The sequence below is a fragment of the Lepidochelys olivacea genome, assembly GCF_965140295.1.
Source record: "Lepidochelys olivacea isolate rLepOli2 genome assembly, chromosome: 14".
NCBI lineage: Eukaryota > Metazoa > Chordata > Testudines > Cheloniidae > Lepidochelys > Lepidochelys olivacea.
Genome location: NC_140424.1, coordinates 13,872,881 through 13,898,753, shown reverse-complemented (window position 1 = coordinate 13,898,753; position 25,873 = coordinate 13,872,881). Strand labels below are relative to the sequence as shown.

The following is a 25,873-nucleotide window of genomic DNA, read 5'->3' as shown; positions in this document are numbered from 1 at the left end:
TGTGAAAAATCGGGACGGGGGGGTAATAGGAGCCTATATAAGAAAAAGACCCCAAAATCGGGACTGTCCCTATAAAATCGGGACATCTGGTCACCCTAGGGTTGGATAATCTATGCAGAGGACCCATCCCTCTGTGTTGCTGCTTATCTGCCTCCTCCCTGAGGAGCTACACGGCGTCCTTTCCCCCACCCCCCCGGCAGAGCCTGATCCCGGGCACGACTCGCCAGCCCCTTTAAGGCCTTGGGTGGAGGGGGGAGGAATCACATGCATCCCTCTCCCTCTCCCCAATTCCCCCAGCGTGCTCGCGCCCGCCGCCGCTGTGCGTGCTCGCGCCCGCCGTCTGCAGGGCTGGCTGGCTGCTGGCTGGCCGGCCGGCGCGCTCCCGTCCGTGCCCCGCCGCTTGGAAGGAAGATGGTGGCGAGCGCCCGGCTGCAGAAGCTGGCCCGCCGCTACAAGCTGGCGATCGCCACCGCGCTGGCCATCCTGCTCATCCAGGGCCTGGTGGTGTGGAGCTTCAGCAGCCTGGAGGAGGACGACCACGGCGAGGTGAGGGAAGGGGCGGGAGGGCAGGGGAAGGGGGCGAAGCCTGGGGGAGCGGGGGCAGGGCAGATATGGGGTGGGAGGGGTGCGTTCGGGGCGGGGTGGGGGGGAGTGTTGCTGTGGGTCTGGGCGAGGGGTGGGGTGCGACATTAGGCACTGGGGTGGCTGATGTGGGGGAGATGGTGCTTTGGGATCTGGGGCATCTGCTAGGGGGAAGAGAGCGCTCCAGGGTCTGGGTGGGGGGGCTGCAGTACATTAGGATCTAGGGCTAGCTGGCATGGGGTGATTGCATCAGGCTGCGGGAGGTTGGGTGTTACAGCGCCGGGGTCTTGGTGGGTTGGACGTTACAGTGCATTAGAGCCTGGGGGTGTCTGAGCTGGAAATGTCTAGTTCCCCCGTGTATCCTGCTACTTTGCAGCACAGTGCCTCAGGGTCTGGGAGCGCTGATGTGGGGGGTTCACCCTGCATTAGGATCTGGGGTGGCTAATATGGAAACTTGCTGTCGTGCATTAGGTCTTTGGGGCTAGATGGGGTGCTGCTGTGTATTAGGATCTGAGGGAGTGATATGGGGCAGGGGTGCTCTAGTGATTTAGGATAAGTGGGTGGGACCTGGCTTTGGGTAGGTAGAACTGAGAGTCTGGCGTAAGGGGTGTGTTAGGGTGCAATTACTGGAGGACATTACAGTAAGTTAAGACTCAGAAGGTCTGATCCAGAGAAATATTACTATATATTATGATATAGAGGATCAGATGTTGTGAGACTGTCAGAAATCAGGGCTTTGATGTAAGAGCAGGGCTGTTAATATACCATTAGTTGGAATCTTACATTTTCCAAGCAAGTGGGGAGTTCACCATGAATCTTGTTCTGCGAGGCTGATATGGGGAGGAATATTAGTATGTATCATGATGGTATCCTAATACCTTGCAGTTATACGTTGCCTTTCATCTGAGATGTTCAAAGTGCTTTATGAATCCAAGTGAACTTCCCTCATCCCCTTTTTACATCTGGGGACACTGAGGCAAGGACAGGTGAAGTGGTTTGCCCAAGGTCACGTACTAAGCTGGTGGAGAATAGAAGCCAGTTCTCTGACCAGACTGTCTCATCCTTCACATGAAGGTTTTGACCTCTGGGTCACTCGTTCAGATGGGTCTATTTATTACAAGAGTATGGATAGTGTGTTGTATCTGGTCAAACCCAGATCAGGTCAGTTGTGACTAAATCCCATTTGTGTCAGACACCTGTGATTGAGTTTATGGTCTCAGAGTAGTTTCTCACAGCCAAGTGTCTGCCTGATAACTGAGCCCCTTGCTGGCCGTCTCATTTGGGAGGCCTAGAACTGTATGGGCCACAGAGACTTAACCAGCCTCTTCACCGTTTAGATCTAAGGCTGAAGCATATCTGGGTCAACCTGAGAAAGTGCTTGCACTTGCTGTCTGTTGTTGTGTTCCTGTTCTACAGCTGATTAGAGGTTGTCTGTCCAGGCCTGTCAATCCGACACCTTTTACAAGTACTAAATTCACTGTGGGGAGGACCAATATACTATGATTTAGTGGTAAAATCTGGGATGGGGGAGATTTGAGGGAGGGCAGGCTGAAGAACTGTATAGTGCCCCAAGGACGAAGGGCATGAGCTGGGGATCATGGGTGTATGCTGCGGTTGTATTACAGCATAGCGGCATTCTGGGGATAGCAGAAATTAGAAAGTTGTGATATCTGGGGGCACTAGGATTCCACCTTTTCTTTAGGGAATGGATTTTGTGCCTTTTCTGGTGCTTGGTGGGGTGGAAGTGGAGGGGAAGTTTTCTAGGAGTCCACAGTTTTTCATGGGACTAGCAAAGACGTGGTCAGCTGTCCTTGGGCACTGGGCAAAGATGCAGAAATGGTTGTAGGGTCTGCAATGGTACGTGAGAGATACATGGATCCAAGTATTTTTGGAAGGTAAGCATGGTCTACAGTTGTCACACTTCCAGCAGTCTAACTTGCAGCTGTGTGTGCCCTGTTGTGAGTGATGCTGGTTGATTTGATGGGTGGGTGGACAGGAAGTGAGACCCCTTCATGAGCTGCACCTACCAGTCATTATTATCTCCATGTGCCAGAAAACCAAGTGGCTTCTGGAGCCTTATGGCCCAGAAAGACTTAATTGAAGCTATGGAATAAAAGTTAGTGAAAGAAAAATCTCCCATGCTACTAAGACATTGGGAGCTTTGCGAGGTGGGGAGCGGGAGAGATTGGGACAGAATTGGGGATTCTTGAGCTGCAGATTTGGCTCTGCCTTTTGGTCTTTTCTTAACTAGCTAATGCTTGTAAAGCACTCTGAGAACTCCCTAGTGTTAATAATATCCTGTGTCGGTCTGTCTTGTGCCTTTCTCTGGAAAGAAATGTTTAGTCTCCATTCCTTCCAGAAGCCTCTTCTCTTGGCTTTTATACTGGGTCAGAATTTACCTGATTCCTGAACATCCCTTCCCAAAATCAGACTGGGAAATTGGCAGGTTTTGCTGATGCCCAGGGTCGTCTTGTCTGGAGATGTGAGGTGTGGTTGGCTCATTGGTCTGGTGTGATGGACATTAGGGGACAGGTGATCTAGTTCAGGGGAAGCAAAAGCCGTCCTAAGCCTTTGCTCAAAACCTGAACCTGTTAGCAGGTTCCAGGGTAGTTCAGTTAACTTTTCTTAAAAAAAGCTTTTCATTTCCACACGCCTCTGCACTTCCTGACCGTGGCTGGGACTGGAGGAGCCAGAATACCAGGTTTCAGAGTAACATCCGATGAAGTGAGCTGTAGCTCACGAAAGCTTATGCTCAAATAAATTGGCTAGTCTCTAAGGTGCCACAAGTACTCCTTTTCTTTTTGAGAATACCAGGGTATTTCTGGCAAAGCTGAAAGCAACAGAAATCTTCCAGGAGATCCTGTACTCCTAAGATTACCAGCCAGTTTTTCAGACCTGAAGGGCTTGGAGAGTATGGGTTCTTCTAGTTGCTTAATCAACTAAAACCTTTTCATTCTCCCAGTCCCTAATGAATGTTCTGTCCCAGTATTGCTGGCCCTGTCGACATCTGCCAGTGGTCGTTTGCTTTGGTCCTTAAAATGCCCTGGAGCATCGGAAGCTGTTTATTGCCGCAGCAAGAATCAGACTGTTTGCAGCCAAAGCCCGAATGTGAAGCAGTGTTCCCCCCACCCCCCATGAGTCTGAGTTTACCCACTGTGCCATCTAGCTGCTCTCAAAGCAGCTGCTTATAGCTGTGGTTTTTCTGGCAGGAAGCTTCCCTTGATGTCTGTTTCCTCTCTCCTTCCTTCCCAGCTCTTTTTGCTCTGTTTTTCAGAGAAGGTGTCACACAGATAACTCTAAATACAGGACATGGGGGAGGTCTCAGCCGGAGACTCAATATGCAAACAAGGTCGCTGGCTTTTACTGAATCTGTCTGTTCAGGGGTCCAGTACGGCCATCTTTACAGCTCGCTGACAGGGGTGCAGGTGTGAGTGGCTGTGTAGGGAAAAGGGAAGGAGAGCAGCCCGGCCAAGACATTCCCATAAAGAGTTTGCCCAGGGAGGGAAATAGCCCTAATCTCAAAGTGACTTACCCAAATGAGCCAACGCTGTGGCTGTTTGCTGTTTTCTGCTGGGGAGAACAAGAGGGCTGCGGCTCTTGTTGCTGATCCCAGGGATGCACTGTCAGCCAAGAGCTATAGCATAAGCACTCAGTGTTCAGTTCCTATCTATGTCCAAAAGCAACAAATAAGGCACAGCCCCTTAGTATGAAGGCCCCACATCACCCAGGGAGCCAGCAGACCCCTTCCCAGAGCTTTGTTACCCCTCTGGCTAGATGGCAGCTGCAGTTACTGTCTTCCTCACTTTTCCAATCAGACCCAGAGTAAGGTTTTGTCATTGTTGCGCACCCTGAAATTGCAGTGCTCACGGAAGGTGCTGGGTTGACAGCTGTGGGCACTGAGGGGCTCTGTGCACACAGCAGGTACTGTACAGTGCTGAGAACAGCAGTGACAGCTTCCTCCAGGCCACCTGGCCTGCATTCCTCAACCCTGGGTAGGAACAACTGTAAACTGAAAAATGACAGGTTTCAGAGTAGCAGCTGTTTCAGTCTGTATCCCCAAAAAGAAAAGGAGGACTTGTGGCACCTTAGAGACTAACCAATTTATTGGAGCGTAAGCTTTTGTGAGCTACAGCTCACTTCATCCGATGCATTGGGTCATTCCAGATATTGAATCTATTTCCCCATGTTAAGTATCCTCACACCTTCTTGTGAACTGTCTAAATGGACCATCTTGATTATCGCTCCAAAAGTTTTTTTTTTTTCTCCTGCTGGTAATAGCTCATCTTAATTAATTAGCCTCTTACAGTTTGTATGGCAACTTCCACCTTGTGTGTGTGTGTGTGTGTGTGTGATATATATACATCTTCTTACTATATGTTCCATTCTATGCATCCGATGAAGTGGGCTGTAGCCCACGAAAACTTATGCTCTAATAAATTTGTTAGTCTCTAAGGTGCCACAAGTACTCCTTCTTTTTTTTTTTTTTTTTGTAAACTGAAAAGTTAGCTCAGCCTCCATAGCATGTGCAGTCCTTGGCTTTGAAGCAGGGCCTAGCCACATGGGATTGCAGAGATGACTGTCACGATGTGGGTATCTGTCTGCTAGGAACTGGGCCAAGACCACCTCCTTTCACATGGGCCACTGAACAGCCTGGGCTCCACGCAAATGAGAGGTTTAGAGATGAAAAGCCTTGTACTCTGTTCCCATTCCCTGGGCAGCTCCTTGTCACATTCCCAACCCACTGAGTATCTAACCCACTCAAGTATGTATCCTTCTATGGGCATCACGCAGCTCTCTGGATTATTATATTTACTTGGGATTCCTCCAAATTGCAATGCAGATGCAGCTGAAGTATTGCTCTTAAAGTCACAGTCTGCCCTTGGATGCACATACACGTTTCCCCTAAAGTTAACTGGGGACTATGTGCATACAGGTCGACGGCAGGGTGGCCCCTTTAGGAGAGTTCAGGCCTGAATGTGTGGAAGGCTTGGGTAAGCCACAGAATATCCTTGTAAATGCGGAGGAGGAAATGTGATTTGGGAAAGGTCCATTATGTCTGATTCATTTATTTAATCTTCCCTCTTGGCTTGATAATCCTCAATCCAAATGGATCTAGGCTTTGACTAAACAAGGTGTTTGTCTCACACCCAGCACAGTGAGATCAGGAAAAAGCTCCATCTAAAATGTCCTTCTCTGTCAGTGCACTTATAACAATCGCACAGATCTTCTCCGAAGAGCTTGCTTTTAAAGAGATACAGCGGAGCCCATTTTAGGCATAAGATTGAGGGGTTCAGAGTCGCATACATTAATGGGAATTGGGTTCTCAAATGTCCTTGGTAGCTTTGAAAAATGTCAGCATAGGATTTTAGTTCTGTAGTGGAAAAAAAAAACCCTCCCCTCCCGCCTTTGTATTTAATTCTTTCCCTGTAGTGGCTGCAACCCAAATGCAACGTCACAGGAGGCTTAAAAATGGACCAGTCCTGTTTTCATTGCCCAAACTGAAGGGAATGCACCAAATAAAATAAAAATGAACAGTTGGCATCAATGGTAAAAAGTAAATTTAAATTTGAAATCGAACATTTCTTTAAACCATAATGATGTTCGTAATCCAGGGGAGGAAATGTGTTTACAAATGGTTTTCTAAGCTGACTGTTTTCCTCTAAATCTCAGAATGCAAAAGACCCTTTCTAGGAATATTTCTGCGTCAGCAGTTCTCATGACATATTTGTGAATGACCTGAAGAAACGCGGAGCAGAATTGAATTGCTCCCCTGCTCTGACCATATGCAAATTGTTCAGCCTCCAGAACCCCCAAGCTGTGGAACAGATGAGGAACATGGGTCTTGTGCAGGTTCTGGAATCTGGGGAGTTATCAGAGCAGGTGTGCCTAGGCTAGTAAATGTCTTTTGTGATGGATCTCCAATCCTCATCCAGTATTAGCTTGCCTCGTGGGGGTACGTATTTCAAAGCAGGCAGGCCCAGAAGCAGGAGGGGCAGAAGTCAGTTGTGCTACTGATATCAGGACTTGTGCAGACTGAAGAGCTGTAATTGTCTTATTATATTCCAGTAGTGTCTAGAGGCTTCAACTGAAATCAGGGCCCTGTTGTGCCAGGTGCTGAACGTACACACAGTAAGAGAGAATCCCAGCCCCAAAGATCTCACAATGCAAATAGGCTAGACAGACAAAGGGGAGCAGAGTGATTATCCCTTTTCCTGTTCCCCCAGGAACAGAGGATGATCAGAAGGGAATGAGACAAGGAAAAATCAATCCTTTGAAATACCAAGTTGAAACAAGATCTTGATTTCCTTAGTCATTTCGCCACTGCAGTATCTTTCTGTCGCTCTGGAGGAGGGGAGTTCCTTGTGGGCAGTTTCCAGGCCACTCTGGATTTTGTAGGTGTTGTGTAGATAGCTTGGCAAGGGATGTGCTAGAAACGAGCCTGAGAGACTGTCCCTTTGTCAGCCTTTCGTCGTACCAGTCTCGCTGGTCGTGATCTACTACAGCACCAAGCGCTCTGCTCCTTCACACTCCAGCCTCACAGCATGTATGTTTGATGAGAAAGAAGTCTAGACCCAGAAGGTGGGGGGGGGGATCCTAGGGAAATGACCTCCTGGCAGGGTACAGGAATTTTGGAGGGGGGGGGGGCATAGACAAGGAGCTCATTCTGGGAACTGTGCCAAAAGTTCTGCAGAAGTTTTAAATACAGTTGAGTGACATGACTGGAGTAATCTCCTTTTCACTTCCTGGCTGGGGTGGAAGGATCACTTCAGTATGGTGCAGTAATTAGGGACTGTTGGGCTCATTAACTGGCCCCTCGAGGAAGGACAGGGGCATTTCTTCTTATTTCTGCTATTGAGAAGGAGAGCTGGGCACGCTCTGTCAGCTGTGGGCCAGACCACAGGCTCCTTCTGGCAGGGATGAATCCAACTGTAACTATTTGGTGGCATTTCATGAGGTCTGTGCTGAAAGCACAGGAGGAAGAGAGGAAGAAATGGGGGGAGCAGTGGACAGATGTCTCAGCAACATCTCCCCTCCCAGCTGTGTCACTGGAGCTCCAGTGTGCATGGTATGAAAAACAGCTCCATCCTGAAGGGCATAATCAGTCGGAAGGTGATATTCAGGGCCCGGGTGTGGGAGACTGAAGGGAGCATGGCTGGGAACAGAGATGGTTCCATGGATGCTGCTGGGAGCTCAAATCTCAGAGTAAACAGAATGATTTTGCTCCTGATGCCTTGATGCCTTGAAGGGGGAAAGGAAAATTCAAGCCAGTCTGGGCAAGAAGTTCTGAAATCTGCCCTGCACGCATTCCTCTGCCTTACCCTCATCCCAGCCAGTTCCAGGTGCATCTCCTTCTCTGCTTGCTGGGTGTCAATGCTTTCTCTGGCCTCCTGGAAGCAGAGCGCCAGCTCTAGAATGTGGAACACCTTTGCTCTTTGCTTGTCAGTCTCCTCCCGGACTCTCTGCTCCTGTGACACTTGTACAGAGAAAACAGACTTTTAACTCTCTGAACAGATGATCTTGCTTGGTGACTAATGAACTGTTATCTCTGCCTGTTCTGGGCTCTCAGTGATGCATGCTTGGAGTGGGAGATGGGGAAGTTTTAAACCTTCCTCGCGCTCGTCTTGCTGAAAGAGCATTGCCGACAGATGCATGTTAGAACTGACCAGTTGGTCAGCACCTCTGATCTTTTACTAGCCGTGTGATCCCTGCGTGGCTGGGGAACAGTCTCGTTTCACTAACCAGCTCTCTGAATAAAGTGGTTTGTTGATACGAGTGAGACCTCAGGGCTTTACTTCAGCTGATTTAGGAACTGACGTTTGCATAGCCAGGTCTTGGAAGCTGCTTGGGTTTCCAAGCCCCCATCTTTGTGCCCCCCATTTGGCCCTTCTCAGCAGACTATGCCAAGTAAGGAAGCTGTTGAAGGACGCTGCTTGCATGAAGTAATTTGTTTGATCTCTCAACCTGGTGATGAACCAATGCATCAGCTCGGCAATGCTCTTCCCACACATCAGCACACAACATGCCCTGTGTCTGTAGCTGCCCCACTGCATTCTGGGTCTCCTGAAGCATCTGTCCTGTTGCACCTAGCTCTGGATGGGAGATGCAGCGTTGGGGTAACTTTCAGATACAAAGCAAAGTCTTGTGGGGTCACACCGGGACTGGCGGAACTGGGACAGCTGCAGCGCTTCAGGCTGCCTGTCCGTGCCCTTATCAGCCAGACCTGAGCTCGTGACCTTACTCTGAGGTGTAATCAATACTTGCCAAATGCCAAGGCAGCTGCTGTTGTGGGTGGAGTTGAGGCATTGTCCAGGCACCGCAGACTTCGCGTGTTCCAGCCAAAAGGCTTCAGCAAAGCTCACTGGCCTATGGTAACCAAGGAAAGTGTGTCCAGTCGCTCCAGTTGTGACTCCCCTAGCACAGCAGAGCTCGATGGTGGACCCACTGATTCACCCGCTCTCTCTCTTGCTGTTACACCGGCAATCCATCATTTCCGTGGCACAGGAAGTATTACTAACAGACGTGTTTCCCCTGTCTGCATCCTGCACTGACATCCCTTTACCTTGCCCCACACCTGGCCCCCGGCCTTCAAATGTGGTACAGCCTATCGAGACCTAACAGCTCGTGCAGTAGGCAGCTGCTTTAGCATTCACCTGGGAATGGCCCTGCTGGATCAGCCCAGTGGACTGTCTTCTCTGGTGGCCGGTCTCTGATAGTGGCTAATATTGCAAAGCAGAGAGGCTGCCCAGCCCTCATGTCTTATCACCTGTTCTTACCATCAAACTTCACTGCCTCCAGAAGCGATTGCCTTCTCTCCCCAAGGCTAAATCATGTCTGCTAATCAGCCAGCATGGCAGCAATAACTCTGTGTAATTAACATCGCCCTTTACTCATCAGCTTGGCTCCTTGGGAAAGTTTGCTCTGGGGATTTTCAAAGCAGCTGGAGATCCCAGCTTACAAGCTAGCTTCGGTGAGCCAGCGCTCCTAAAGACAGGAAGTGCGGTTAAAGCACGTGGGTTCTAATCCAGCATGGACAAACTGTGTGACCTTAGACACAGAGACCAAGTAATTGGCCCACTAGCCCATTGGTAAAATAATAACCCTTTGCCAGGGCTTTGTACCTGGAGATCTCCAAGGACACACTGCACGTTAGTATTATCTGCATGTAGACTCAGACTTTAAGGTCAGAAGGGACCATCATGATCATCTAGTGTGACCTGCACATCACAAGCCAAAGAACCTCACCCATCCACTCCTGTAACAGACTCCTAACCTCTGGAAGAGTTACTAAAGTCCCCAAATCATGATTTAAAGACTTCAAGTTACAGAGAATCCACCATTTACTCCAGTTCAAACCAGCAAGTGACCATGCCCCATGCTGCAGAGAATGGCAGAGGCCCTGAGGGGTTTTCGCCAGTCTGACCTGGGGGAAGATTTCTATGGTGATCAGCTAGACCCTGAGCATGTAGGTCAAAGCTACCATTCGGACACCTGGGAAAGAATTTTCTCTATAGTAGCTCAGAGCCCTCCCCATCTAGTGTCCAATCTCCGGCTGCTGGAGCTAGCAGTCACGGATGAGCCATATGCCATTGTAGGCAGGCTTGTGACACCATCCCCTCCATAAAGGTATCAATCTCAGTCTTGAAACAAGGTAGGCTTTTTGCCCCTGCTACTCCTTTGGGCAGGCTGTTCCAGAACTTCTCTTCTGATGGTTAGAAACCTTCATCTAATTTCATGTAAGAGATGAGGAAACTGAGGCACCGTAAGAGTTGACTTGCCTGAGGCCCCCCCCCCCCCCCCCCCGGAAGTCGTGGCAGTGTTTGTTAGGAACAAAATCCAATCCTGCTGGCTCAGAGTTCTGCACGCCTGCTCTGAGACCACAGTGTATTTTATAGTGTGTCCACCACAGCAGTTCCTGGATGCCTGCCTTCCCTGGTCCCGTCTCCCTTCTGACGGGATTGTGAGGGATGTTTAATGTCTGTTCAGCACATGGAAAATGCAATTGCTATTTATGTGCAAAGCTGTGGTAGTGAGTGCTCAGAGGGGAAGGGTAGGCCTGTGGTTTTGCACTCGACTGGGACCTGAGAGATCTGGGTTGTGTTCCCGCTTCTGCCACAGACTCCCTGTGTGATCTGGCTGAGCCTCCATTCCCCGTCTGTACAATGGGGATGATGATGATACTTCCTTTGGCTAGCTGGATTGTAAGCTCTTGAGGGCAGGGACTGCCTCTCACTGGGGGCAGGTCTACACTACACGCTTACTTCGGTATAACTGCATTGCTCAGGGGTGTGAAAAATCCACACCCCTGAGAGACATAGTCGTACCGACCTTAACCGCCCGTCTAGGCAGCGCTGTGTTGGCAGGAGAGCGTCTCCCGGGCGACACCGCTGCCGCCTCTCACAGAGTTGGAGTTACTAAGCCGACAGGGGAGCACTCTCCCGTCAGCTCGGAGCGTCTTCGCCAGAAGTGCTGCAGTGGCAATGCATGTTTGTCGTGAGGGCCTGCCCTGAGAGTGTGTACAGCGCCTTGCACAATGGGGCCCTCTAGGGGTATGTCTACACAGCACTGTAAAGCCACTTCTATGGGACCTGCCCTTGTTAAGTTGGTGCTTCCAAGCCCACGCTTGAGCATCCACACAGCGTTGTACACCTGGGCTTCCAGTTGCGGGACCCCGGGCTTCACAGCCTTGCTAGCCTTGCATCCACGCTGCACTACACAGACCTTCTGACTCGGGCGTGCAGTTGGAGCTGTGTCCACGCTGCAAAATGACAGGGCTTGGACCCAGGTCTCAGCGCCACTCCCTGGATGGGTCCTAGGACCAGGTCCTGAGGACTTGCTGAGCTGAGTCAAACTGATTTGTATGTGGACGGTAGGGGGGTTCAGGCTCAAACCTGAGTCTGAGTAGACTCAGCATAAACATACCTTCGTGTTCCCATGGCACCTCATAATTATAATAACGAGAACAGGAGAGTGGGTGTTGGGGCTCCGGAGTTCTGTTCCCCGTTCTGCCACTGACTTGCTTTGTGACCTCAGGCCAGTCACTTATCCTCTTTGGACTTGGCTGTACTAGAGCTTTATCTCAAGGTCAAGATTGTCTTCCCCCACCCCCACTCCCAACACAAACATCCCTCAGCTGTGTGGGGCTCATGGCAGAAGTCAGAAGCGGTGCCTCAGTTTCCCTGTGTATCAGTGGGGCTGCTCAGTATTCACCCCCCTTGCAGGGGGGTGAGATAAGCGCATGTCTGCAGCATATGCTGGGGTGGAAGGCTCTGTAACAGGGTGAGCTGCTGCTAACAGTAAGGAGGCTGTTGCAAGAGATATGGTGATGCCCAAGTTAACGTTTTTCCCTCTGTTTTGTGTCCGATCAAACTTGGAGAAGGAACGGCAGAAAAAGGCCAGGCTGCCCGAAAACAGTGAAGGCTCCAAAGATTCAGACAGCTCAGCCGGTCGCCGGGGGAGCGCGAGCCGGAAGCATGGGCGGTGGAAGGGCCGCCCGGAAGGCCCTGGAGTGCTGGTGGCCAAGGTGGTGAGAGCCGTCACCACAAAACACAAACCTGGGCGAAGGCTCCCCGCCGCTCAGGACGACTCCGGCAGGAGGAACCGGACAGAGCTGCATGGGGATGCCCAGCTGGCCGTCTTCCAGCACGGCGACATAGGCAGCGTGGAGGGGGCTCCCCAGCCCACCGGGAACAGCTTCGCCCCCAAGTGTGAGATCACTGGCAAAGATGCCCTCTCGGCGCTAGCAAGAGCCAGCACCAAGCAGTGCCAGCAGGAGATAGCCAATGTGGTGTGCCTGCACCAGGCAGGGAATCTGATGCCCCACTCTGTGCCCCGGCACTGCCAGCTGTCAGGTGAGTCTCTCCGAGATTGCCAGTGAGCATCAGCAGAGCCCCCAAAGGTGGTAGGTAATCCAATGCCAGCCTGTTCGCCTAAGGAATCTCCCTCCTAAGCGAGGCTACTTTGTCTGGGTGGGTTCACTCACTACAAAGGAAAATCACAAATGCAGCCCACCGTGTTTCTGCCTTGTGCCCATCCACCCCCATTGTTAATGGAGAAGATTGTCCCATGGAGATTACACATCCCAGCAGGCCGTGTTGTACTTACTCAGCATCCTGGTCACATTGGATGATGGCCCTCAGAGTCCTCACAGCCCACCTCCGGTAGTGGAGATAGGGGGTGATTGCAGCCTGCTCTTCTGGCAGATCAGGCCCTGGGGACTGTGGCAATCTGAATTTGCAGCCCTAGGTTGGGAAGACGCTAACACCGGGGCTGGGCAGTAAGGGAACTCTGTAGTCTGCAATAAGAGAACAGCTGGCAGAGGGGTCTTGAGCGATGGCCACTTCCCTTCCTCTCTCCCGCAGCGAGAGGGTGAGCTGAGCCCAGCTGCTGGCTCAGTGAGCAGCTGCTCTCTGTCCCCGCAGGGAAAGTCAGCCCCGTGATCCAGTGGGACGAGAGCAAGACACAGCAGGCCTCTGCGAGCAAGCCGGTGCGGGTCGCGTACATGCTGGTCGTTCACGGGAGGGCCGTCCGCCAGCTGAAGCGGCTCATCAAGGCTGTGTACCACAAACAGCACTTCTTCTACATCCACGTCGACCAGGTAGGAGACGGGGAGGGGAGTTCGCTGCTGGAGGGGGTGGGTGGAGGCGCTCGGGTGCAGCAGCTGTGCTGGCGATGGAGGACGTGCCTGAAGTTGGCAGGACGCAATTGTAACGACGCCCTTGCTTGGATGGGCTGCAGGGACTGAACCCTGGACCTTGGGCTCTGAAAGCATCAGCCTCTACTGCTGGAGTTAAGGGTCAGGTCTGCTAGCTAGGGGGCAGAACAGACTTGGCTAAGCCTCTGTACATAGTGTAGCCAGTAAAGGGGGACAAAGAGCCCCGCTGTATAAGCAGGGGTCACACAAGGCGCCCCCAGGAGCACGCATGCTGCAGAAACATCCGCAGGTGAGCCCACGGCAGGGGTGAGTGTGGGTAGCACATGGGTGGCGGGGCAAAGGGGAACATTGGTGCAGGCAGGGTTGGGGAGGACAGGGCACTGGGGTGGGCACAGAAGGCTTCTGTGCTGAGTCAGGAAGGAAGGGGTGAGGGGCCTGTGTTGGTAACGTGCTGGCCGCGTCTGCGGGGCACAGTGCCCTGGACCTTAAAGGAGAGGGAGGCCTGGCCATGTTCTCTTGCTCCTGGTCACTGTAAAGCAGACTCTTGTGGGCCGAGCCATTGCAGGCCCCTCGCTGGCTGGAGGAACGAGCTCAGCAAAGCAGCAGGGTAGGAACAACTTTGTGTCATGCAAATGAAGATTGGAACGAAGCGTGTGACCTGGGACGGGGGCTGTCTAAACAGAGAGAGTGCCGTGCAGGCCCCTTCTCCGCTCCTAACTCCCCATGGGCCTATGATAGCTCCCCTGGGAAATGAATTCGTGGGAAATGTTCTTTCATCTGCCCTATCACGTCTGCCCCGGACCCTGGGATCCATTCCCCTCCCCCAGCCCATGCCAGGGGGCTGGATCCATTCCTCCCGCCATGTTCCCCACCCCCATCTGTGGCGTGGGGGCTGGATCCATTCCTCCCCCTGTGTTCCCCCCCATCGGTGCCAGAGGGACTGGATCCATTTCCCCGTCCCTCCTACCTGCCTTGGGAAGGCAGTGATCTGTTCCCTGCCTCTCTCACAGCTGACCCTCCATGCTCTGCTCTCCTCCCAGAGATCTGGCTGCCTGTCCTCACCAAACTCCCCTCGGGTGTCCTGTCAGCTTGGAGGTTTCCACTCCGACAGGAGACATTCCACCCCACTCTCCCGAGCTAGCCTGGGGCAGGCTTCCCTCCCCAAATCCCCCGGCCCTTTGCTCTCCAATGAGCCCTCCCTCCGTGGAGAAGAAGCCCACCGAGGGACTCTCCCCCTCCCCCATCCTGGAGAGGAAATGAGCATTTTCTCATTCTGGTTCTTCTCCCCAGCCCTGGCAAAGTCCAATCAACATGCAAAATACTGGGCCGGAGGTGAAACACCGACCCCGCCCTGTCATCCCTCCTAAACCACAAATGAGCTGAGCGGCTCAGCTCTTAGCACTGAGATGGGAGGTGAGAACTCCTGGTGCTGCAGGGGGGTTATTGCAGCATCCCTACCTTCCTTTCTGGGCGACCCCAGCGGGCTGTCAGACCTGTCCTAGCTTCCCAGTCGGTTGTCTGTGCCCTGAGTCCAAGCTCCACCGTGAGACTTCTCCAAGCCCTGGTCCTGCTTCTGATCATGGGGCTGAGGTTTGGAGCCAACCCAAACATCGCAGCTGATTAGAGCGTGCCCAGGGGAGTAGGAGGCAGGGCTCAGTGGCCCAGCACAGAGACTTGACATGAAGGCAGATTGGGAGGCCCATGATACCAGCCATAAGAGACTGAAGTACCAAGCAGGCAAAATTGGTCTAATGGTTAGAGCAGGAGACCAGGAGTCAGGACTCCTGAGTTCTATACCTGCCTCTGCTGCTGGTTCGCTGTGAGACCTCGGGCAAGTCGCTTAGTCTCTGTGTGCCTCAGTTTCCCCATCCGTACAATGGGGCAGTAATACCGGCTTTGGTGACGTGCTCAGATTCTCAGAAGCACCGAGCAGCTCTGGTGGAAGTCAGCGGGAGCTTTAGACCCCCTCCCCCCCCCAGCACCTGAGCGAATCAGACCCCACGTAACTAGGCAGTACAGTGCAGAGTCCCAGTGTTGCTGGTTTCCAGTGCTCTGGAAAGCCCAGTTCCTGAGCTGCAGCCTCCGCCCTTGCAGCGCTCCAACTACCTGCACCGCGAGGCCCTGGAGCTGGCCCAGCAGTACCCCAACATCCGGGTCACACCCTGGCGCATGGTCACCATCTGGGGCGGCGCCAGCTTGCTGAAGATGTACCTGCGCAGCATGAAGGACCTGCTGGAGATCACGGACTGGCCCTGGGACTACTTCATCAACCTGAGCGCCACTGACTACCCAACCAGGTCAGCCGGGGAAGGGAGGGTTCCTGGGGTCGGGGGAAGGGAGCCATGGAGCAGGAGGAATCTCTGCACCCGGCCTGGTCCTCTCCCTCCCCCCCCCCCCCGGGTAGACACTGGAGATCCCCACTGCCGCATGGGAGGGGGAAAAGAGGAGAGAGCTAAGGGGCGATGAGGGGTGGAAATGGAACCCACGCGTCCGAGAAGGGTTTTGGGGAGCCCTGTCTGCACTGACCCCGTCAGCTGGTGAATGAGAAGCCGTGTGGGGTGTGGGAGGCCCATTGGCAACAGTGGGCAGCGTGCGGCTGGGGGATGGGGCAGTGCAGCTTTGCTCCAGCCCCAGGCCTGATCCCATCTCTGCAGGAGAGCAGAGTGTCTGGCTGGGAATCATAGAATCATAGAATATCCAGGTTGGAAGGGACCTCAGGAGGTCATCTAGTCCAACCCCCTGCTCAAAGCAGGACCGATCCCTGAGGGCAATACCTTTGCTGGGAGTCTCTAGGGTGAATCAGTTTATCCTCCTCTGGTTTATCCTCCTCTGTCCCTTGCCCTGTGAGTGTTGCACGGGGGAGAAGCATCTGGTGGCTTTGCAAATCGCAGCCTCTCCGTGTAAGCATTTAGCCCTGGCAGCTGCGGCTCCCACTCCAGCGCCGCTAACGTGCTCTCGTTCGTATCACTGCTCCCTGCAGGACCAACGAGGAGCTGGTGACGTTCCTGTCCAAATACCGAGATAAGAACTTCCTGAAGTCTCACGGCCGAGACAACGCCAGGTAACCCGTGAGTGGGGGCAGAGTGGCGCTTGGCACTGGGGTCAGGATAGAGATCAGCAGGGGGGTGAACTCTGAGAAGACGTGGGCACTGGGCCAATTATACCAAGCAGCTGAAAGAACAAGGCCTACCTCCATCCGTCCCTGTAACAGCAGTACAAACAATGAGCCAGGTCAGCCACCATGTAAATCGGCGTTGGCTGTAATGGAGCTCCCCTGAGTCACGCCAGCCGAGGATCTGCCCTTGGCCTTGTCGCCGCACACTGGGAAATGCCCCCGCTCCTGATAGCGAGGTGACCTCTCGGCAGTCGGGAATGTGTGTTCCTCTAGAGACCACGCACTGTTGACCCCGCCCTGTCCCTACGCAGGTTCATTAAGAAGCAGGGCCTGGACCGCCTCTTCCACGAGTGCGACTCCCACATGTGGCGGCTGGGCGAGCGGCAGATCCCAGAGGGCATCGTGGTGGACGGTGGCTCGGACTGGTTCGCGCTGACACGGAGTTTTGTGGAGTACGTGGTCTACACGGAGGACCAGCTGGTGTCCCAGCTGCGGCAGTTCTACACCTACACACTTCTGCCCGCCGAGGTGGGTGGGCGGGGAGGTTCCCCGCGGCGGGGAGCTCGGAGCTGGCTTCACAGGATTCTCTCCCGTTTTGAATCGTGTTCCTCCTTTTGGGGACGTTATCCTGCCTTGGGGCCCGATTCTGTTCTCATTGATGTCGAAGCTCCCAGCGGCTTTGATGGCAGCAGGATAAAGCCCTTGAACTGTTTCCCATTCACATCCTGTCATTGGAAGATCCTTTTGAGTGTGGACGAGGCTGTGTGTGTGTGAGAGACTGACTGGAAGAGGGGCGTGGAACAGGGTGTGTGGTGGGCATGGAAGTTGCGGAGACCTTGCCAAGCACAGCTGGAAATCCCCTGCATTCCCCCATTGCTAAGCTCACCCCTGGCGTGCTGGGCCCTGGCGGAAGTGAAATAGGCCCCAAGCCCTCTGGCTCTTACTGGTGGCAGGCTCCACAGCCGACCCATCTCGGTTACCTGTGTTAGGTGCTTCCAGCCCCCGCTCAGCGGCTCTCACGGTGCTGAGGATCTTGATGCCTTTTCGCAGAGAAGCTTGAATGCGGAGCCACCCCGGCCAGACCAATGACCACGTAGCTGCCGTCAGAAGGTTCCACGTTTCTCCCTCCTAACGATGTCTCAGAAGCAACGAGCTGCCCCCAGAGCCGCAGCTGCTTTGTGTTTTGGTGTCCCTGCCTGCCCACACCCCACACACAGCCTGGGCCCCTGTTCCACCAGCCCCAGGAATAAAGGCCCTGCAAGGGGAGCTCCTGCACAGAGGTTGCTGGGGATAATCCTTGAGGTTTACTGGACTGGAGCTTTGCTGGCTCCGCAGGGCGGACGGGAGCCAAGGCTCGTGTGCATCCGTGACGCGCCGTACAGGGTCTGATGCCCCAGGTCCCGCACCTGTGGAGCCATCGAGACCTTTACAAATGAGGTGTGAAGTGCTGCCCTTCTGCCTTGGTAGCACTTCCCTCCTGCTTTGCACGGGTACCCATGGCTGCACAGCGTGTGGGGCAGGGGAGTCGGGCCCACAGCAAGCAGACGTGCTGAATAAGAAAGTGCCTTTTGTTTTTTCCACTCCCTTTTTTAAACTCTATCCACGTTCCATCAGTTGCAAAGACCCCTGGATACGAGCCACTTGAGGGCATGATGGTCTGTTTCGGGGGAGTGTGTTGGGAATCTGTATGGAGTGAGTGTGGAACAGCCTGCCCCCTGGATCCGTTATGGGAGGGGGACAGCTGGGAATCCCAGGGGTTTGCAGACAGGAAACATTAGGGGCTTTTGTCCCATTTAAACCCACAGAGTTCTGTCTGTTTAAACAGCTGATGCCTGAAGTCTCCTCCGGCTGGGATGAGGCACAAAGGGGTGGGCTGGAGGTGTGTGTTTGGGAAGGGGGGGATGGGACTATCCGTGATCTCCATCATCTGGGCTTGCTGCATCTCTGGTGGGTTTTGCCCTTTTCTCTGTCTGTGCAGTCCTTTTTCCACACCATCCTGGAGAACAGCCATGCCTGTGAGACTCTTGTCGACAACAACCTCCGGGTGACAAACTGGAACCGCAAGCTGGGCTGTAAGTGCCAATATAAACACATAGTCGACTGGTGTGGGTGCTCCCCAAATGACTTCAAACCCCAGGACTTCCTGCGGCTACAGGTGAAAATGACACCCTCCCCTTTCTTTAGTCCTACAAGCGGTTCCCTTCCCAGTCCTAGATTTCCTGCTTCCCCCCCACCCCGTACTCTCCTCCAAACAGCAGCTCATCTTTCCTTCCCCCACAGGCTTTGGTTAAGCAAAAATATCTTTTAAAACCTTAATTGTTCTTAGGAGAAATGTTATTCAATGTGGTGCTGATCTGTCTCTTTTGCAAACGTGAGGCTGACCAGGGCAAGTCAGAGATCTTCTGAAGAAATGCATGCAGTCCTCCCAAATGCAGTTAATCTCTGCTAACCATGCACTAAGATCCTGGCTCTGTGCTATCGAAGGTCCTGATCCAGCCATCTGAGCCATGCAGGCAGAATTTTGTACCCAGGCAGAGCCCTATTAGGGCTCTGTGAGGAGTTGATCTGTGGACTCCTAAGTTGCAGGGCTAAGTGATTGGAAATAAGGCCTGTCAGTAGCAGGCTTCTCCAGGAGATACTGTCAAATTGCAAATATTTCTGGAAAACAAACTGATCTGCCTTAAGAGCAGCGTTTTCATTGATAACGGTGGGAAGAATTTTTTAATCAATCTAATTCATGATTTACGCCGTTGGCTCTTTGCTTTCTCTTGGCTTGCGCAGTAGAAATAGACTGGCTGCGTTTCCTGCTGTTTGTCAGCCTCGAGTCCATTTCTCTGTCGCTCTAGCCATTGCCAATGCTGTCGGGAACACCTGTCTTTTTTCAGCAACTCTCCAGACCCACATTCTTTGCCAGGAAGTTTGAGTCGACGGTGAATCAGGAAGTTCTGGAGATCTTGGACTCTCACCTCTACGGTAACTACCCACCCAACACGCCAGCCCTCAAGGCCTATTGGGAGAACATCTATGATCGTGTGGACAGGCTGAGCGGGCTCAGTGATCTCATCCTGACTGTGTACACATCCTTCTCCAGGCTAGGGCTGCAGAAAATGACCTCATCCCAGACGCAGAAGGCAGAGAGAAACTGCAGGTAGGAGACCCTGAGATCCCGGATCTGGGCTCTGAGCAGTAGGGCTGCCTTTCAGCACTGTGGGATTGTGAGCGTGTCAATGGTCCCTTCTCTCTAGATTTGAGCTCCATGGCTTCCCATCCAGCGTGCACCTGTATTTCTACGACGACCGTTTCCAGGGTTACTTGGTGATGCAGGAGGTGCAGAACTCTGGGATGGGGCAGGTGGAGTCTCTGGAGATGTGGATGATGCCACGAGGGGCTCTGAAGCTGGCAGGTCATGGAGGACAAACTAACCGGCTACAGAACCTGGAGGTAGGACACCTACGCACTCCCATCTCCAGCCTTGGTCATCCCTCTCCCTTCCATTGCCACCAAACCCTCCAGCTCCCCCATTCTCCCGTGCACAAACTTCGCCTACCTTGGATTTATCTTAATGTTTAAACCAAGATTGGGTGTTTTTTTTCTAAAAGTTCTGCCCTAGGGATTGTTCAGGGGCGTTCCCTGGCCTGTGTTATACTGGAGGTCAGACTAGATGATGACAGTGGACCCTTCTGACCTTGGAATGTGTAACTGTTAACAACAAGTGGGGCAGGGGATCAGCTGGAGATGGCCTCTTTATAAAGTCGTAAGCTCTGGCCCAGCCGTTCGGTCTCTGATCTGGGAGCGTCTCGCTGGACGGGAACGAAGGCGAAAGACTCCAGTGTGGAAATACTGAGCCAGGGAGTGGGAAACGGCTGCTTGGGCAGGAGTGGGCTCTGAAGCCCCCTTGGGAAGGGGCTAGGGCTATTGCTGCCCAGCTTTGTGAGTTTGCTGCTGATTGGCAGCTTTGTTGCAGTGTCTAATGAAATTGTGTGTCTCTGGCTCCTCTAAGGCAGGCAGGGAGTGTGGATGGGACAGCACGGTGCAGGGATAGGTGTGGGTTTCCTATTGGGGTCTCTACCCGAGCAGAAGGGAGGGCACAGGAGACTGGGATGTGGCACCCGAAACCCATTGGCAGTGCCGTCCCACAGTCATGCTCTCCACCAAGGGAAATGCCCTGAGGTGGGGTGTCTGAGGCAACACACCCTATTTACTGAGGGGCTGGGCTGGCAGCCACAACTGCTGTGAGCTTGGCTGCTTTCTCTGAGTGTTTGAGCTCCTTCCGGCATCTGAGGCCCAGCCCAGGCCGGCGGGGGAGAGACTGTGTTGCCTTCTCCTGCCAGTCTGGTGGAACACGTTCTCTGGAGTGTGATGTAAGAACAGAGGTGGCTGATGCTTCCTCATGCGCTGGCTGACTGTGGCCTGGTGCCACCCCATCCTGACTTCACTCTTCTTTTCTCCCCTTGCAGGTGGGCACAGAGTGGGATCCCAAGGAGAGGATCTTCCGGAATTTCGGGGGCCTGATTGGGCCTTTCGATGAGCCAGTGGCCATGCAGAGATGGTCCCGGGGGCCCAACCTCACCGCCACCGTGGTTTGGATCGACCCCACCTACGTCATCGCCACGTCCTACGACATCACTGTGGATGCGGAAGCGGAGTTCACACAGTACAAGCCCCCTCTCAACCGGCCCCTGCGCCCCGGTGTCTGGACCATCCGCCTCCTCCAGTTTTGGGAGCCCCTCGGAGAGAACCAGTTCCTGGTGGTGCCACAGACCTTCAACCGCAAACAGCCTATCGGGAAAGGTAAGGGGAGGGGCTGCCTCCTGCTGGACGCATCCTACGCCTAGTCAGTCCACCCAGCCCAGGCTTCCTCAGGCTCCGTCTACAGCAGGGAGGGAGGCTCAGTCTCCGTGGCCTGTGGGACCCTTGTCCTCTGCTGAGACCAGCAACAAAGAGGGGTCAGTTGTACCTGGTGGCTTTTCCTTCACCACTGAAAACCACCAAACCTGTTCCATACCGGGCCACCGAGCAGCCATTGGTGGGCTGATCTGCGTCAGGATCTTAGGGGTTGGTCTACACAGCAAGCCATGGTGTGACTCTACAGTGTGCCATCTTGCCGTGCACAAATGTCCCATGTGGATGCTGCTCCAGTGCAGTGAAAGCCCCGGAGGGCGGGTTGGGGTGCTGCGGGGTTCTTCAGACCTGTCACTGCACTGCCCACCTGGGACGTTACTGCGTAGCAAGCTGGCGCGCGGTAGATTCACACCCTGGCTTGCCGCGCGGTACCTCGCCTTGTAGATGTGATCTGAGCCCACGACCTTGTGACAGAGCCTTCGCCACCTGTCACTGGGGAAATCTCGAGCCCTACTCTCGGCTGCTGCAAATGGGAGAGACTCCCCTGACATCAGTAGAGCTGCATCCATTTAGGCCAGGTTTGGCCCTGAGAATCCACATTGGCGTGAGCTAGCTTTAGACCTGCAGCTAAGGCTGCCTGGGAAATTGTCCATCCCAACCGAAAATGTCGTTTCTGTGAAAAGTTCTTACCTGGGAAATTTTGGGTTTTGGGGTGGGGGGGCAAACCTCCCCCGGTCCTGACCAGCTCTCCACGCAGCCACGGCCCAGCCAGTTGTTGAGGAAATGACCAACAAGCATCATGCAATGGCCAACTGCAAATGCGAGCCAGAGAATTCTGCCATGTGAGCTGTGGCTTCCTCTCACTGTTAATGTGGAGCATTGGCCCATGGAGACCACAGGTCCCAGCATGCCATGCTCCATCTTGTTCTGAGCATCCTGGCCTAACCTGTTTCCCTATTTCTCGCATCCCCCTGTGATCGATCTGTGTGTGTCCAGCAGGGGTGGTCTCTGTTCCAATTGGGTGTGGCATGTTAAGGAACGGGCTGGTGAGCACCTCTCCACTGTGTTCAAGGGGCATGGTGGGAGGTTTGGGGACTGGGTCTGCCTGTCTCTCAATCACCTCTCCCTCTGTGTTTTTGCCCAGATGACAGCAACTGGTTACATGGAGGTCCCCCCCGCAATGAGTATATGGAACAAAGCTTCCAGGGGCTGGGTGGGATTTTGAACCTGCCGCGCTCGGATGAGGTGGAGAAGGAGGCTCTGCAGAACGCGCAGCTGACGGGCAAGGCCCTGGAGGACTGGACAGACAGCAGCATCGGCAGCTTCTGGTCGGTGGCGGATCTCTGCGTGAGCAGCCCCTCCAGCTGCTCATCCTTGGACTTGTGCAGCAAAACGTCCTGGAGTTCGCTTTCCCCAGACCCCAAATCAGAACTGGGGGCCATCAAACCTGACGGGCGACTGAGGTAGCAGGGGCAACCTGGGGCAGATAAAACGGAACAAGGGAGCGTCCCCCACGGCAAACGTGGGGGAGGGAAGCGCACACGCCCCCAGGGGGGATTCTCTTGACTGTCATCCCGTCAGATGGCACCTTATTCACTCGGGGAAGAAAGAGAGGAACCTTCGGGCAGCGGAAAAACTTTCCTGTTTCATTTTGGGGGGAGGTGCTGGAACAGGAGTCCCACCCACCTCTCCCAGGAATGGGCACTGAGTGGCCGGAGAGAGCATGCGGAAGCGCCCATCGTCCGGGCACATGGAGGGCGCTGGCCTATGGGAGGAGCGGCGTATTTATTGAATCCGTGCAGGTGTGACTCGGGTGTTTGGGGGGAACCCAGCTGATCTGCTAGCTCTGGGTTACCCTCGGCATGCCCCCTGCCCTGCCCCTCCCCGTCTGTGGCTGAATTTCTGCAGGATCAGGACTCCTGCTGCTGATCTTCCACATTCCTGAGCAATTGCTGGCAGAGGACTCTGGGGACAAGGGTATGTGGGGAGCACCAGAGGCAGGGGCTGTCCTGCCCGTGTTCTTAGACGAGCTGCTGCTGGCTTGATGCCTGCATCTCATCCCCCTCCACCCTATCCCCTTAGTTTGTATTTTTATAAATATATAGATAAATATATATGAAGCAAAGTGCAATAGAGACAAAGGCCCTCATTGGCTAGGGAATCTGTGACTCATCTCCCCTTCGCTGTAATGTACTTTGTTCTTTTGGTGGCTTGGGGGGGGATTATTTCCTTGTGGTGGCTGCTGGGAATCAAACCTTGCCGTCCCTGGATGAAGTCGGTTCCCCTCTCGCTCGCCACAGGGCACTTCATCAGTCGGGTTCTCTGTAGCAGCCGAGTACCAAGGCTCCCTGGAGCGGGGCTGCTAACTGTGCCAAACGTTCGCACCTGCAGGTGATACTCGTGCGATGGCTGGAGCTTGGGAAGGGGGAAGCGAAGCCCCTGGGCTCAAAGTCACTCCTCTAGTGGCTGGAGTCTGAGAGGTCCCCAGTGACTCCACTGGCTTAGAGAGAGGCCTAGCAGGGGCTGCTTGGGTGGATGAATTAAGCCTCCCACCCCCATAAAGTGTCTGCCCTGCCCCAGACGGGTGTTCAGTGCTGTATCCATTTAGCCCACTCGCTGGGTTCGGTGTAAATTTCCTTCCCCTGAGTTGGCAGAAACCCACAGCCTCTCCCCATACCTGCCGTGGTTTCCACCACGAAAAGCCCTGGGTTAGGCCAGCTTTGCCTAACCCCCTCCCTCCCTCCCTCCCGTTCGAGCCTGACTAAAGCAGAGTACTATTTCCCCTTCTTCCATAGGGACTAGAGACTTCAGAAGCTGTCCAGACACTATGGGGATGGGGGCCTTATAAGCTACCTATGTGACAACATCCTCCAAGGCCTGGGGCTCATAGGATCCTCCTCTCATCTCCTCACAACATTCACACCACTTTCAAGGCCCCCTTGCATATGCAATGTCACAACCTGAACCCGTTTTTTTCCTAACTCTGGGCTGATCTCAGCAGGTGGGTCCCAAAAGCTCAGACCCCCACTTGAATTCGCCCAGTTGAATGGTGGTGACGGGAGCTAGAGTAAGATGAATTCTCTGCCCTAGGGGTGAGCCTCTGTGTGCCATATTGTACTGCAGAGGGAATGCACGGACCGACTGAGTCAGGGTATTTCCCCTGCAAAGGAGCTGGACGCTGTTCAGTGGGAATGAGCCTGTGTTTCAAAATTCTGACCCAGATACGAACTTACCCAGCGTTCAGGAACGTTCTGCTGGGGGGTGTCAATGTGACCCATTCTAGAGCAAGGGCTCACTGGTATTTCTCCAAAACCTGGGGCATTTCTGGATCAGAGAGGCTAATCTAAGTTCATCTCTGGTTTTAACTTGATCATCTCCCCATCTCCAGTTTAAGTAGGGTGAAGGTGCTGACGGGAACATATTGTAAGATAAGTTCCTTCTCTGGCCAAATGGGCCTCTCAAGACCCACAGTGGTCAGAGACCTCCATACCCCTCTGGCAGATGATCCCAGGGAGGACTGAGACGATGCTTGTGCCTATCTCTGCCCCCCCCCCCCGCCTCCATCCCCTCTCTTTTAGCTGGGTACGTGGGGCAGTAGCACTGGGGCTGGAAAGGGACTCGGCCTGGAAAGTGTTATACAAGTAAACCTGGTATTCGGAAATAAATGGGAGAAATTATGCAGGGCTTGGACCATGTTCCAAAGAGGTAACACCGAAAGCTTTGTGTCAGAAGCATTATGTAAAGTTGTCTTAAATATGCAACACCACCACAAATATAGCTGTATCTCTTGTACTGTGCGTCAGTTCTTCCCGCGCTTCCTGGAAATACCGCCGGGGTTCCTATGGAGATGCGATCCAGAGCCAGATCAGCTGGCCCCATCCATCTTGCCTGTCCTGGGGAATCCCTTGAGGAACTGACACTCGCTCCCTCTGTATCCGTTACCCGTTTTTGAACATCTGCTCACTCTCTTGACTGGGGCTGTAGGGGGCCACGGAAGAAAATGAAAGTCTGGAACAGCTTTGGACAGCAACCTCTGTTAACGCCTTCCTCAAAGACTGGAAACTCACTGAGTGTTATTTAGGGAGTTTCAGCATCTGTCAGTCCCCCTTTTCAGGAAGCCTCGTTCTGTAGCTCTCCCTGCTACCCACCCAGTGCTGTTTGCCTCCCCGTGTTTTGTTGGGTTTTTTTATTGTTTTTTTTTTCCCTGGGCAACTGTTGCTTCTGCATTGGCCATTGCTTGAGGCCTAATTTGAACCCAAGAGGCAAACTGTATGTGGGGTTGGGCCCTTTGGAAGCCATGGGATGAGAATTGCTGGCTCAGAATGCCTCTGGGGGCAGAGGTGGAGATTTTATACCATGCAGTGTTTCCCCATTGCCATTTGATCCCTAATAAGATTCAGTGGTGACAGGCACTATATAAAAACTTATATTCATAGAGTTGAGGGAGCACTGGCAGGATGTTGGGAGTGTTGGATTCTATTCTGTGCCCTACATGGACTCCTTGGGACCTTGTACAGGTCATTTCGCACGTTAGTGACTCGGTTTCCCTGAGCGTAGAAGGGCAATAATGCCCCTGACAATATTTCACTTGCAAGGGTGGAGTGAGGCTTGATTCCTGAATGTTTGTCAGCAGGTAGAACTTGTCCAAGGGAAGCGCTGGCTCCTATTAATACATCCATATC

General features: G+C 53.5%; 1 protein-coding gene across 2 annotated transcripts; it reads left to right on the top strand.

The window, feature by feature from the left end:
* Positions 1-343: 343 nt before the first annotated feature.
* Positions 344-24,988, top strand: XYLT2 (xylosyltransferase 2). Of its 2 annotated transcripts, none has more exons than XM_084646786.1 (11): positions 344-546; positions 11,960-12,431; positions 13,002-13,177; positions 15,329-15,531; positions 16,215-16,295; positions 16,661-16,877; positions 18,328-18,504; positions 19,235-19,497; positions 19,595-19,790; positions 20,807-21,140; positions 22,336-24,988. In XM_084646786.1, exons 1-11 carry the CDS (start codon positions 412-414, stop codon positions 22,656-22,658), a joined length of 2,577 nt encoding a protein of 858 aa, XP_084502912.1. In that variant the 5' UTR covers positions 344-411; the 3' UTR covers positions 22,659-24,988. The 2 variants fall into 2 exon arrangements, with proteins under 2 accessions (XP_084502912.1, XP_084502911.1); XM_084646785.1 differs by having other exon boundaries at positions 11,957-12,431.
* The last annotated feature ends 885 nt before the right edge of the window (positions 24,989-25,873 follow it).